The 15,119-nt window shown below is 40.0% G+C and overlaps 2 protein-coding genes across 3 annotated transcripts in view; one reads left to right on the top strand and one right to left on the bottom strand.

Annotated features, from left to right (window-relative positions):
- Positions 1–201: 201 nt before the first annotated feature.
- Positions 202–15,119, bottom strand: part of f9b (coagulation factor IXb) — a 21,760-nt gene continuing 6,842 nt past the window's right edge. Inside the window, exons 2-8 of one of the 2 annotated variants that reach the window (XM_080867133.1) lie at positions 5,341–5,507; positions 5,086–5,110; positions 4,881–4,994; positions 4,650–4,781; positions 2,884–3,245; positions 2,325–2,469; positions 202–2,060 (exon numbers count right to left, since the gene is read on the bottom strand). In XM_080867133.1, the coding sequence (XP_080723259.1) occupies positions 1,501–2,060; positions 2,325–2,469; positions 2,884–3,245; positions 4,650–4,781; positions 4,881–4,994; positions 5,086–5,110; positions 5,341–5,507 (1,505 nt within the window). In that variant the 3' untranslated portion in view covers positions 202–1,500. The remainder of the gene's footprint in view (positions 2,061–2,324; positions 2,470–2,883; positions 3,246–4,649; positions 4,782–4,880; positions 4,995–5,085; positions 5,111–5,340; positions 5,508–15,119) is intronic. The other variant, XM_080867134.1, reaches the window with a different exon arrangement.
- Positions 12,552–15,119, top strand: part of fgf13b (fibroblast growth factor 13b) — an 18,088-nt gene continuing 15,520 nt past the window's right edge. Inside the window, exon 1 of the mRNA XM_080867136.1 lies at positions 12,552–12,808. Within this exon, the coding sequence (XP_080723262.1) occupies positions 12,760–12,808 (49 nt within the window). The 5' untranslated portion in view covers positions 12,552–12,759. The remainder of the gene's footprint in view (positions 12,809–15,119) is intronic.

Genomic DNA, 15,119 nt, shown 5'->3' with positions numbered 1-15,119 from the left:
CAGATCCTCTCCTGGTATGACAAGTTTAAATATTTCCTGTATTTTATTGAAAAAAAGCATTGGTGAAAGTTTCAGTTGCAGTGTGATTCACTCTTTTATTAAGAGTCTATACACTAGGACTAGGTTGCTGTTATTTATGGTAATAATATAGTTTTTAATGAAAGTTATATTCTCTGCTATGCTTTTTTTATTCATTTGATTCAGTAGCTTTTCCATCATCTAGTCTTTTAGAGCTAAAACCCTTATCACTGTCAAGCTTTACCATATTGATTGATTGCTTGCTGCTGTGCACGGGTATCTTACACCCTACATATGACTGCAGCTTTATTTCCACCTGCAATGAGAAACGATGCTCAGTGGTACTGCCTTTAAAAAGAATAATGTGGAGTTGTCACCTGAGCATATTTGTGAATATGAAATTTGAGGGGGTTCATTGAGAATATGGAAATGCATTTTGAACTGCCTTGTTTTACAGCTGCCCAGAAAAGTGTGTGAAGTGTGCAGAGTGCTCACAAAAACACTGCCACTCAACTGGAAATGAGCTGAGAGCTCATCTCTGACTGATGTAGTGTAATTATCTGAGTTGCTGGCAGCTTATTTAGACATCTGCAGCAGACTGTGACCATATAAACATTAAAAATAGAAACTGTAGACGTTAAACACCATTTTAGTCAGTGTTTTAGTCTGAATGGTGGTACTGCTTTGGACAGATAGACGCTCATACTCTGCTATCAAGTGAAGAAATGAATTTATTGCAAGAATATTTGAATCAAATCCTTGTAGTAGCAGTAAATCCAACATTAGCTTGTACACTAAGTAAAGATTAATTTTCACGGTATTCAGCACCCACAGTGGGAGCATTGAATCGTTTGACAGTGAGCGCTCGACCATCCAAATGAAGCATGTTCACTGATACACAATACTAAATAACATTTCATCACTTTAAATTGATTTGAAATCCACCCAGCGCTGGCTGCACTGTAACATCAGAAGTTATTAATGGATTAGTTCAGTTAGGCTTTAGCGTTTTTCGTGGCAGTGCTTTAACTTGGTGTTTGCTGTTTTTGCTTATTTGCACTGTATTTTTTTAAATAATACTAATTATGTATAGAATTATTTTCTGAAAATATAAACACTGGACTTGTTTCAGCTTGACTGATGTGATTTGTCCCTTTTGTATAGCCTTTGCTTGAACGATACGTCTATAGTCCTCTTGTTAGTTTTATGGTGCGTCTTAGAGCAGGATAATGGCCAAGAAAAATTCACTACCACTTCATTTCATTGATAAAATGGGGTATTCATATAGAGCTTCCTGTTGATGCAAATTTGCTTAAATCATGTTTGTCATCATCATATGATACTCAAACACTCAGATAAGTTGATATGTTTTATTGAGGTACTAAAAAAGAACACGGGGGATTTCTCACTTCATTCACTTCCTCGGAGGCTAAACTCAACACATGCTACTTGTTTATTTTTACAGCTGATTCATGAATCCTGTTAATCGTTTATACTGATCTGTGTTACGTTACTGATCCATTTGTAGTAGTGTGAGACCCGGGTATAGATGCCATACTTCCCGTCTTTGGCACACTCCTCTCCCCAGCTGATGATGCCTGTCAGGAACCAAGTTCCTTTGTAATTGGTGGCATGCGGCCCACCGCTGTCCCCCTGGCACGAGTCCTTCTGTTCACTTTCAAAGCCTGCACAGAACATAAATCGGGTGATATGGTCTCGGCTGCTCTGTTTACATTTGGTGCGGTCCACATAGGGGACTTCCAGCTTCTGGAGCTTGGTGGCCTCGGGGCCTTGAAACCTTATCCGGCCCCATCCACTCACAAGGGAGACCGTGGATTCTCTCACAATGTTCTGTATGAATTCTTTGGGGCCCAGGCAAATGGGACGCCGCTTGTTGGACAAGTCCACTGGACTGCCAAGCTTTAGGAGCGCAATGTCATGGTTATATGGTGAGGTCTTGAAATCATACTTGTGGTGGGGATGCCTTTCGGCCACCTCATGGTCTCGCTCTGGACCCTCATCTTTGTTCACATCATGTTCACCTGGAAGCATAGATTAAGATAAAGATTTTCTAAGACAATGTAAATTTCTGCACAAGGAAGCAAAGTCTAAAGTACTGGACAACTTGTGAAAAAAAAACATTAAAGAAACATAATTGAAACATAATTTGTTAAAAAGCCATGAAGCTGAAACGAAAAAGGATTTGCCTGATCCCTAATACTTTAGGACAAAACAGTATTATCTGTACTTTAGTTCAAGTGAAAGATTTAATGTTAAAGAATGCAAGTAGCCTTTGTTCTTCTTACCAACTCTGATGAAGAATTTACGTTCTGTGCCATCGTTGTTCCACAGACAATGGGCAGCAGTGATGACCCATAAGTCAGCGAGCAGGGATCCTCCACAGAAGGGCCGCGCTCTCTGCACGCTGTCTGGGCGGGACATCAGGGCCACCTTCAAACACAGAAAGAAAGGCAAAGAAAACTTGCAACAGAAGAGCAGTTTTAAAGAACCTACCATTTCTTGCACATTTTTTGAGCAACTGAAAACAAAAAACACTCAAAAGCAGCACGTTCTCTCTGCATGGGACAGGCTTCAAACACTAGACTTACACCTCTAATACATCTTTATTAAACCTGGCGCTCAATTGCAAGTTTAAATGTCAAAGTCTATTCAAAAGTCTTTCTATTTAAACTATTGCACAGATTTAAAAGTTGCTGACTATTCGAGGATTACAGCTTACGTCTTACTTTACAGCTACATCTAAAGCAAATGTTCTTGCCCTGCTGGGATTTTTGGTTCCAGTTCTTCACATATTGGCCTTCACTGCATCCCCAGCTCTTCCCTCTCCAGCCTATATCACAGTACCTGCCAAGGTATCTCTCCAGGAATGGCCGTATCTCCTCCCACAATTCTTTGGTCAGTTTTCTCTTGAGCTGTGACATTGGGGAGTGTGGCATACCCCCAGGACGACATCTCTGTCTTTGTTTTTGGTGTATCGGTGACACTTCTCACATGTCGACGGCCAATCACAGCCTCAGAGTCCAGAGAGTCATTGCTTGGGTTTGAGTCGGTCATGGGATGGTTCAGATAATCATACTCTGATATATCTTCATCATAGAAGTAATCGTTTCGGGTATCGTTGTAGGAGAAGTTTGACGATCTTGGTTCGAGAATGGACCTGGTGAGAGAGCTGGAGGACAGATTCACACGACCACAGCTGAATGGCTCTGGAGAAATAAAAGTGAAATAATAGGGGAAATATTACATTTCTGCCTCCTAGATTTGTTTAAATTTTACATTGTCATCTTTTATGGGGTTGGAAGTATAGTTCTTCTGATTTTTTCTCACATGTGCAGATTGCTGACCCAAAAATAGAAAGAAAAAAAAGAAAAGAAAAAAACCTCTTTCCTTTCTGTTCCCTTTGAACACTTCATCTTTAGCAAAGTCCAGTTATATTATGTTTAAGCAGTGTATCATAGATGAATGTGATTACTGTTAAGTTCCCTGAATGTTTTTTGTGATAAAAGAAAAGAAGAATTTTTTCCCGTTCATATGATTTACTTAGTCCGGCTGCAGAAGCATGAACGAGCGTAAAAATGAGAACTATAAATTTTGCACCCCACCACTTCCACTGGAGACGTGTTAGGAAGACAACTTCAGGAGAAGTATGAGGAGGAACAATTGCATTTTGAACAATCATCATGAATATTTACATGAAAGTTTATTTCCTTTATGATTGTTGCCTCTCTGTGGAATATAAAATTTACATGTATTCATGGTAAAAAGGAAACTACACGGTTCGTCCTTTCTAAGGTTTCATGCATCAGGACATTGTAAAAAGCTAACTAATCTGTACTTGGTTTTTAAATGAGGTAAATACAACCATGGATAAACAACAACAAATGAAATATTATTCCAAGTCATTACGTATGTAACAAAAACTAAGCCGAAATGCAGACGCAATATAAAATAAACTATATACCGTGATTCAGTAGCTTCCAGACCACCATTAGCAGCAATATCTTAAATTAATGTTTTTTCTTTGTGGCCTTATCAGTATCTCAGTACTCTTCTTTACAACGTTGCTTCATTTCATTGAGGTTTGCAGGCATTTGTTTATGCACAGCTCTCTTACTGTCACACCACAGCATTTTAATCAGGTTGAGTTCTGGACTTTGACTGGGCCATAGCGATGCCTTGATTCTTTTCTTTTTCAGCCATTCTGTTGTAGATTTGCTGCTCTGCTCAGGATCATTCTTCTGGACACATATGGCCTCACACTTGGCTTTAAACACTTTGGTATACAGAGGAGTTCATGGTTGACCCAGTGACTACAAGGGACTCAGATGATCTGCTTCAAAACAAGCCCAAATCATAGCCAATGCCATGCTTTACTGCCATGCTCTTTAGAGGCTTCTAAACAAGCCATAGTTGTTCAGTCTTTTTTTTTCTAACTGTATTTAGCAAATATTAAAACCTGATAAAGATAAGGTTTTTTTTTTTATTATGTCTTCATATGTAAAACCTTAGAAACTGTATTGTAGTTGAAGTCAGAATGAAGTCAGACTCGTTCAGAAAAAAACAAAACAAAACGCTCTTACCACTGCACTAAATGCTGTGTGTGGTTTTACCTATTGGCTCACAGCTCTTCTTGTTTGGCCCAAGTATGTAACCAGTTGCGCACCTGCACACAGCTTGATTAGCCTTCATTACACAGAAATGAGAACATTCGCCATTGTTCACCACACACTGCTTGTTCACTTCTGGAAAAAGTCAGGAAAACAGAATTAGCTTTCGCTGACAAAACTTTATGGTCTTAGCTCAAACGTTGTTTCAGCCGAGTTATTCAGATCCACACTCACCGATCTCACAGTTCTTGCCACTGAAGTTTGGTTGGCACAAGCAAAGATAACTGTTGATCCCATCTTTACACACACCTCCATTCTGACAGGGGGGTGGCTTACACTGGTCGCCATCTACACACGACAGATCACACCACAGGTTTAGAGAAGACTGTGTGCTATAAATTCTCAGCAAACATGAGAACTTGTACTTTGTTCGTCTTACCGATATAGCCTGCCCAGAACTCCATCTGCAAAAGGAAGATCAAATTAAATGGGAAGTTCACCAACCATCCATCAAGCTCTGATCACTAGACCACTGTAACTGCCCACTTTTGGAGATATAAACAGTCAAGATCTTAATACTGGTAAAGGCATAGGATTGTGTGTGTGTGTGTGTGTGTGTGTGTGTGTGTGTGTGTGTGTGTGTGTGTGTGTGTGTGTGTGTGTGTGTGTGTGAGAGAGAGAGAGAGAGACCTACAGTTTTCTCATCATCCTCAAACACCTCTCTGGCCTCCTCCATGCTGCAAATTTCTTCCACACATTCCCGCTCCAGGTTACCTTGTTTAAGTTCTTCAAAAGCAGTGTTATATCTGCGCTTACGATGCAGCACGGTGTGTGCCGTCTGCTGAGACACGAACACAGCTCCTGAAAGGGTAACAAAAGACAAAGAGTCCTCACTAAGTTTAGCATAATTATTCAGAACTATTGATAAAGGCTGCTTTCAGGGATATATATGTATATAAAACCTATATGCATAATATAAAAGTACATCAAAGATGGACAGGTACCAGGACTGAAAGTGAAACCAGCGCGGAAGTGTCTTAAATCTGGCAGCAGGGTTTGTTGGAAGCAGGCTGAAATTCTGTACTTTTTCATTCAGATCGACAATGCACTCATCAAAACACCTTTATGGTGACCAAAAAGCTCAGCTTGAGGCTAAAAATGTACAACTTTGCTGTCCAATGGCCATCTTCTATGTACAGTCTATGATATTCCTCTGCAGTAATCATATTATTGGTGTTCTCACTTGTGTAGAGACTCTGCTATGGTCTCATCTTCATATATCTGGTGATCCCTTTGACACATGATGCTTTACCTTAATCCTTTAATTGAGCCAAACAAAGAGCTGATACTTGCTACAGTTTTACATCCGCTTAGGATAATCCAGACTGGCTGCTACATGTACCTAACTCAGTGGTCCAGCTATCATCCCTGCCTTTCCAGCACAAGACGTCTTGCAAACAGCCACCAAACAAGCACCAAATTGTCTAAATTATATCAACTTAACATCCTCATAAATAGTTACAAATATTTACACCGACAGCCTAAGCACTTAGGAATCTTTACAGATCCAAGTGAATAAGAACTTTAAGAATCGAGGTTATTCAGTGATCACCTGCTTAGCCACCAGCCTTTTCCTATATTTTGTGCAGCTCTAAACTTTGCTGAACTCATTTTCCTGCCACCTGGGTCAATACCTGCTCTGCTGCTTTTTACCTGTGTTTTCTTCTGTGATCTCAGCACCCACTCCATACATGTCCAGCAAAAAACCAGCAAAGCAAACCAGTGCACACACTCTGGCCATCTTGTCGTTGTCAGTTGTCTGTCTGACTTTGACACTAAACTCAAAGCCTTATCCAGCGCTCCAAAGTACAGCAACACAGTGTTTGCTCACCGGTATGTCTGCAGTGCATGTGTGTGTAACTGTGGGTGTTTGTTTTTTCAGATTTGTGTGTGTGTGTGCGTGCGAAGTATGTTTAAGGGAAGGATGTGGAGAAAAACTTCATGTGTGCATGGAAGAAAAGAGAGGTGTCCCATAAAAGAATAAAAGAAGGTGCTTTTTTTCTACACGTCAGGCTGAAATTGAGCAACATCAGATATTGACTGCTGATGGGACAGTTTGGACATTAGCGTGTGTACGTGTGTGTGTGTGCACGCGTGTGTGTGAACATTACCAGCTGTTGTTTATCATGATGAGTCTTTTCCGATAAGCAGCTTTTGCAAGGCTTACGTGAGGTTTCAGATGAGTTGAGTGCACTCACACAGGCACATTTACGAAAACACACACCCACAAGTTTGTACTTCTCCATTTCTGGGTAAGTTTGTAATGACGGCTCAGGTCATTGAGCTAGTGTCCTTGAACAAGTGACCGAACCCAAAGTTGATCCCTAAGGCAAGTAAGAACCTTGCATATCAGCTCTGCCACCTCTGGCACATAAACAGGAATTTGAGACTTACTGTAAAGCATTTTTAGAACTGATGCCACCATGCTAGACAGTTAGTACAGTGTTCTTAGGTTTGAAAGCCTCACATTTATGCCTCCAAACATACCTCTTGTCATTGTGAGCAGATCAATCTTTGTCTAAAACTTTTCAACAGAATTTCATCTCATCCAAAGATGAAAGTTCTTTTAGACCTTGGCGAAGTTAAAAGGCTGTCTCGGGTTAAAAGACACTGTAGAACCTTCAGCACCAGTTATTAAACTATTGAAAAATGATTTTATGTTTAGATTACAGAAAATCCAAAATGAATTCAAACTTGTGGATCCAATTCTTGTTTCTTAAAGTCATTAAAGATTTCCACCTTAGGGGAAAAAAAGTATTAATTAAACCACCAAAATTACAAAATTACCAAAAAAGTTGAATATATTAGGAAATAAAAAACAAAAAACAAAACTCATGCTTAAAATGTTTGTCTGTCTGGAGGATCCAGTAGTTGAGGGTGGATAAAGTCACCAACTTTGTTGTATAAGATATTCTTGTACAACTGACGCCACCAAATCAGGTTTTCTGAATATTGGATTTATTTCTATTTCTGCTCTCTAATGTTTTAATCCATTAGTCCATAAATTTGCGGTGACTGGGGCTCCTGTTCAGAGTTCACTTTAAATCTGAAGAGTAAATGTCCTCGATTTATAAAAATGCTCACTGAAATGCTCACAGAAACTCATCAGTTGATGCTGAAACTCGCACACTGAAGTAAATAATGTCAGATCTGTACTAAGTGTTGAAGGCTGTTTTATTAGAACGTGAGCTACGCAGGGTTTGACTGGTGATAAATCACTGTGACTGACAGCTAGGTCAGCTGACCTTGAGCCAGCAGCTCCTTAGCAACAGCGCCCGTGTGGTCATTTATTGGCTGACGATGGCATAGATGGAGCGAGCAGGGGGTTGCAGCCCTCTTTTTATGGCAACTTATGTAAGCCTTTAAACTCATCTCACTCGCAAATTAGATATTAGAGCGTAAAATGGGAAGGGGGATTTCACAATTAGCAGGTTTGTAGCAATTATGATTAGATCGCTGCCTGCTGATTGGTGTCCTGGGAACAGATTTGATAGCTCTGAAGATGAGGAGGGTGGTACTGGTTTCAAGCTTTACAGATGACAGAGAGAAGTAAAAAAAAGAAAAAGTAAAAAAGTGGGTTAAAAGCAGGAAAATCCTATTACCACCAGTGTTTTTGATGGACTTTTATCTATTTGATATCAATGTTTGCTGTTAACAGAGCTGCTGAAATCTTGGTTTGATTTGTAGGACTCGATGCTCCAGATCTAGGCATGACATCGAGTCAATTACCTCCTCTATTCATGTCCCCATTTTCTCCAGTCAGTACAGAAGTGCCCCCTCTCATTCCCATTAAAATCATTCAGCTCGGTTGCCATTAGTGAGTCATGAGGTCATTGCTGTTCCCTCAACAACACTGAGTGGTGTGCAGCTGATCTCAGACACTCACACAGTGCGGAGGAATTATGACTGGCTGAATGAGAATATTTTGACTAATACACCTGCCCCTGGGTACAGTGTTTCCACTGTGGCCAGGTGTTTGTCCCACTTGAAAACATGCTGAAACTAATGACATGAACATGATCAGAGATGGTTAATCTAATCCCCCTGTAGAGTAAAGAGTATAATTCATTTCTCATTTCCATGTCTTTGCCCTAATGTGGCAACACTCACAAACAAGACAAGCAAACTCCCCTGTAATGGTTTCTGTGTTTAACTTGCGCTGCATTCAAACACACATGCACGTGTTACCTTTCTCTGTGTGTGAGATCTATATTTCTGGGCAGAGTGGGTTTGACTCCCCCCCGGAAATGAGAGTGGGTTTGACTCCTGGGAAAAGGAGCAGACTTATGTACCACTTTTTGTTCTAATAGAGCAGCTGGTCCCAGATCAGTAATCCTCCAGAAGGGGGATCTTACAGAGGGACAGCTGTGCTTTGGTCTGTTGGCTTAGAGTCAAAAAGCCACTATGACGATGTCACAGCTCCATTATACAAAGTCGTCATACAAGAGATGTAGTAGCAGCATTTTGAAGGGTCATGCAAGGACAAAAATCTTTAACAAAACGCAGTAACATCATTTCTCGTGGTGCAGGAAATTTCACTGAAGCAAATAATTCTATTCATGATATTCAGTGAATGCGGTGAGGTGAAGGTTTGGGAAGAAGCCGCTCCAAAGAGACACTCCTTGAATATACAGGCTTGAATCAGTGTGGCCTGAGGATGCATATTTTCTTTTTTCACAGGCTTTTCTTTTTTCTTTTAATCCATTCATTTTCTTTTGCTTATCCGATTTAAGGGCACAGGAGAGCTTCAGCCTATCCCAGGGCAAGAGACACAGTCCTTCCTGGATGAGTCGCCAATCAGTCGCAAGACTAACACAGACAACCGTGCTCATATTCACACCTATAGCCAATTTAGAGTCACAATCCAAAGACCTGAGGAAGCCAGAGTGCACTGAGAGAACCCATGCAGACACAAGGAGACCAACACAAACTCCACACAGAAACTCCCAGACTGGATTCAAACCAAGGACTTTTCTCCTATCAAGTGAAAGTGCTAATCACTGTGCCATTGTGCCTTTTTTCAAATCTCTAATATTTAATTTTCATGTTTTTATTCCATTGTACCCCTTCTTTAAGGTTTAGGTATTGTTTTCCTTTATTAACTTCCCAAGAAGGTTAATGCTTGCATGCATATGTGTCATTCTGTCTGTAAACAGGGTAGCTCGAAAGAATTCTGATAAAACTAGGGGTGAGGCCTGGGATCGTCTTAACCATCCATTAAAATTTTACATACATCTACCAAGGTCTTCAATGTCAACTTGGTTGAAAATTGACAAAAACTCTTATAACAACACTTATAAGAAACTATGATTCTTACAAGTGTGGTCTGTTTTGTCAGCATATCGAATGCACCATATCATGTCCCATTTGACCTTTGAACTATCTTAAAGGTCTTTAGATTGATTTGAAGGTCCAAGTGATAATAATGCTATATAGAGCTATTTAAAAATATGTGTCTTAATGCTTGTTGTGCTCTCTGAGTGCTTCTTGTTCTCAAATGAATGTATCTTGCATACACTTGTAGAGTGTTGTTGTGATTGTTCTTACTGCTGTTTTCAATGTGAACCAGTTATTTTTCAGGTCAAGTTTACAGAGAGGCAATAAAATAGTTTCGACCATCATAATTGCTGGGCTTCTTGTCAGCCCTTTTGTTTTGCCTCTTTAGATTACAACTGAAGACATGAAGGGGGTGGAAGAGGAACTGCCACTGTGACAACACAAGATCAAACTGGTTAAACGTGTGATTCATTTTAGCCAATGAAGTCACGCATTTGCAACCTGTTAGTGAAAATCAGGAGACACATAGGTTGCCTTGAGCTCAGCTCTTTATTCTCACTTGCTATTACCCTCTGCCTGGGTCATTTCACAGTTTAAAAAGTCCTTTATAATGAATTCTTGACAATCTGCCACAGAAACAAGAAAAATCAAAGCTACTTCCAGCATCACACTCCTGTTGTGCCATATAAAAGCTTGATGTAGGTCCTAGGTGTCAAACTCTGGCCCGCGGGCCAAATTTGGCCCGCAGCCTAATTACATTTGGCCCGCGAAGCCATACCAAATTACTATTAGAGCTGGCCTACTGGTATTATACAGCTAATATATATATCATTTAGTATTAAGCTTTGCTTGTTCCATATTCAGTTTTTCAGCAAAACTTGTTTGAGTCCATAAGAAAAGATTCATTCTTATATCTGGAGGAAGATTTTGTTTTTCAATAAATATTAATGTTAGCCCGCGACTTTGTTCCAGTTTTGAATTTTGGCCCACTGTGTATTTGAGTTTGACACCCCTGATGTAGGTTAACAGAAGAAACTAAATTTATCTCTGACCCGACTTCTTTACTACGAACAACCATCACACTAACAAACTGAAGCCTTTAGCACCTGAAGCCACTTTTCATTCAGTCAACAAGAAATGAATCAAAAACAGGCCTTTAGGGCAGAAAAGTGCTGGAATATTATAATATGGAAAAGAAAAACACATTACCCAAAACCAATACTAAGTATGAAGTTTAAATGGGATCCAAAACAAGTGTTGACCACAGAAAAAAACACACACAAAAAAGAAAAAACTACTTTTCAGCAAAAATTGATTAAGTGATCAATAAATGGATTCATTTGCATAGTGCTAGAGTGCTGAGTGCAGTAGTGGATTTGCATTTCTTGGAAAGAAGACAACCTTGTGATTACACTGATCTTCTTTTCTTCAGTAAGAGCAAAAATGTGCATCTTTCAGTTTCTGTATGTCTGCTGTAACCAATGTCTTCATTATTGCTCAGTCTTTTAATGTTTGATGCAGTAGAGGCGTTATAAGGAGAACTGTTTGCTTTGTCAGCTGGTGGAAAGTCCTTCTCACTTGTTTTGTCTTTGTTGTATTTATAGCTGTTAAATTTGTTTCAAAGATCCCCTGACTACTCGGAGAAAGAGCTGCAGGATATCTGCAGTTTTTAAAAATATATCAGTTTAACGTTTAGAAATAGCGAGCTTGCAAAACACTTTATTAATGACGTATTTATTTAAACATGAAGGACTGCAGGTTTCCTATAAATCACCAATTCTTCATTATCTTCTTCATCTTTTTGCCATGGCACCTGGGTTGTTGACCCAGAGTTTTGGGTTTTGGAGAAAAAAAAGATAAAAAGGAAGAGCTGTGTGTTTCTAAAATAGGTGCTCATCAGCAGGTCATCAGATCTCCCTTTTTTTTAGTTGAACCTGCCTTCCCAGTGTTACCCATGTATTGTCTCCATCTGTGATGTTCCTCTGTTTAGTCTCTTCCTATCTTATTTCTGTAGTCTTTGTCTTGTGTGCTTAGTGTTCAGTTTTAGTTTTCCCCAGTCTTATTTCCCCTTTTTTCAGATAATATCCACTGAACCTTCCCTGCCCATGTTCAAACCATCTCAACCTTGTCTCTCTAACTTTGTCTCAACACCGTCCCTCTGATGTACTCATTTCTAATCATGGGTGTTGGTCACCAATGAATACATGGCTGTGTGTTTTGTCATTTCTTTCGGACTCCGCAAAAGGCATTGAGGTCAGTGGTTCAACAGCCAGCAGCAAAAATAAGCCACTTACGGTACTTAAAAATATAGTAGAACATGAACAAACGCCAGTTAAGCCCGTGTAATGTTTTCAAATCCCTGCAACACAGTTACAGATGAATCCAGTGACTGCATCTCTGCAGAGCTGATGGAAAATGATAGGCTACTTTTAATTCCTCATTCAGTCAGAATACAATGAGCTGTCTTTGGCTCGTGCCCCCCCACCCACCCCCCGCGCGCCATCATCAGTTTGTCACTGTGCGCGTGCGAGTGCAGTTTTCGCGCGTGCAGGATCGGAGGGGAAGCGCTCCTGCTGGTACATGGTGACATGTAGGTGCACAGACAGAGTGGAGCTGTGCAGAGAGCAGCATCAGAGGAGCAAGAGACAGGGGGACAAGGAAAGAGGGGAAAGAGCTGGACCGTGCGCAAAGGGACCGGACACATTAGAGGAGGATGAAAAAAGTGAACGTTTCACCTGAAGTTTGATTCAGCGACCGGTAGAAGCGACGGAGCTCCATGAACGTGATAACGAAAAGCAAAGAGGATAAAGATCATGCTTCCAAAGGTGAGTAACGGTGAACCCGAGTCAGGAGGGAGACATTTTATGTATTTATTTATTGTTTATAGAGGGAAGGAAAAAACAGAAGAAAGATGTGGTAGCCAAAAGGTGTGCGATGATGCTGAGTCCAGCCCGCTCCATGGCCACTTAATCCTATTGTTCCCACAATACAGGGCATACAGGGCATTGTGTGGAAGCTTCAACATACACACTTAAACCATTTGGAAACGTGTGTTTAGGTATAATGCAAATGAAACACGTGGGGTTTTTTTAAATTATTATTTCGTGGATGTTTTCTCTCTATTGGTTTTGTATTTGACAGCTTTGAGGTATTTTAAATATGTAAGGAGAAACACAAACCTGTGAATTTATTGCTTTTGTTTAAGATTGAATTTATTGCGTTACGAGCTAAAAAATCGTTAAAATGTGGTGTGTGCCCCCCGTGCACAAATTCATTCATTCCTCCCCCCTGGACAGCAGTAAAATCGACGTGGAGTACACCGCAAAGGAAACTGGGAAACTATGATTGCCATGGAGACAAAAAAAGGGAGTTGCCTGCAAGCTGTGCTCTATCATGAATAATAAGCTGTACGTGAATTCATGACTGTATCTTGCATGCATTTTATTTGCTTTATTTAGCACTAAGAATTTGGCCAACATAAAAATACCAATTTTTATAACTTAAGAAAGACAAATTTAGCAGATACAGGAAGAGTTTAATATAACAAAAATCCAAAGATTGCAGTTTAAACAAAATATTAAAAGAGACTGGAGATCTAAAAGGTAAATGTGGGTCTATAACACAAATAAGTCACATTTGTGCTTAATGCTGGGGAAAGAGGCTAACGCTATCTGTTCTAAAAACATGTGGAGAGCAAAAATAAAAAACAAGCATTGAGCCAGAAAGCTGTTGTTGGAATTATGAATTAACAACACATTTACTCAAATGCTGTAGCCCTGCTTAAGGGGAGGTGGATGGGACAGTTAGCCAGAGCACATTGGCAATTTTATTTAGTTTTTTATGTATTATTATCATTATTAGTGAACGACACTGTTGTAACCTAGCATTTGTGGCTATGATTGGTTGTTTAGTTGACAGGCAGCTGATATATTAAATATAGATATTCTGAGCATTTCTAACTAATCTTTAATGAGAAATCGTCTTAAGTTTCAAGTATTTCTTCTCATTAGTTCAGCTGATTTATTTCCTTTTTGCATAAACATCGCTTTGCACTCAAAAGCTCAGAGTTTAATATTTGCTGCTTCTTAATTGAATAAAGTTGAAATCTAGGCTACTTAATTCAAATAAGCTGTGGCCAGAGAGACTCGTCGTCTCTGGAAACTCTCTGACAATGGGTCCAAGGATTTCATAGCAATACTTAAAAGCAGTCAAGGTGCTGTTGCCTGACCTGTAAGTCTGTGTGTCCTAGACCATCAATCACAAATCACCAAACTGGTCATGCTGAACGATGTTACAGGCAGCTGCTCCAGACCCTTTCAGGACTGTCACATGTGCTTACGGTGAACCTGCACACATCCGTGAAAAGCACGGAGCATCAGTTCTGTTATTCTGGTCCTGCTGATGGGTCAAAGACCTTCTACAGCCTTGTCCAGCTTTCCTACAGTAACTGCTGGTCTCCTGGAATCTCCTCCATGCTCTTGAGTCTGGGATTTGCTGCGCCTCCCAGATGCAGCAAATCCTTTTAAAATAGCATGTACTGCTGTAAGAGCTGGACCTTTGTGAAAACTTTGTAAGGTCCAGGTATTTGCTAAGGCTCAGCAAAAGTTAAAAAACAGATGTATTTTGTTTAATGTAGACTATGCATTTACCTTTGTCTACCTTTGAAGAGTACAAGAATAACAATATTGAGCTAGAAATGTGCATAGTAGATCCAATTAAACTTCAGCTTCTTTGTACCATATTGCCCAACAGCTAGTGACAGTGCTGTAATAAACCAGGTTAATGTTAACCTTTACTCACCTATGGGGAACAAAGCAAACACATCAGTACACAGAAAACCCAATAAAACCAAGTGTTTTACCAGAGTAGGGCGAAACCCTTATACATTGCAATGGATACAATAAAAGCACCTTGAAATATTGCTTTTGAAAGAACGCTTATTTTTTGTGTTTTTTATAAACAGAGTATTTGAAGTTAAAAGTGTACTTTATTGGTCCCCATGGGGAAAATCCCTCTCTGCATTTAACCCATTCACTCAGTGAAGCAGTGGGCAGCCATTGGGTGCCCGGGGAGCAGTGTGTAGGGACGGTACCTTGCTCAGGGGTACCTCAGGGTAGCTGTTCAGGGGAATCGAAC

The sequence above is a fragment of the Rhamphochromis sp. 'chilingali' genome (genome assembly GCF_963969265.1).
Source record: "Rhamphochromis sp. 'chilingali' genome assembly, chromosome: 19".
NCBI classification, from domain to species: Eukaryota; Metazoa; Chordata; class Actinopteri; order Cichliformes; family Cichlidae; genus Rhamphochromis; species Rhamphochromis sp. 'chilingali'.
This window is presented reverse-complemented; position numbering and strand designations above follow the sequence as displayed.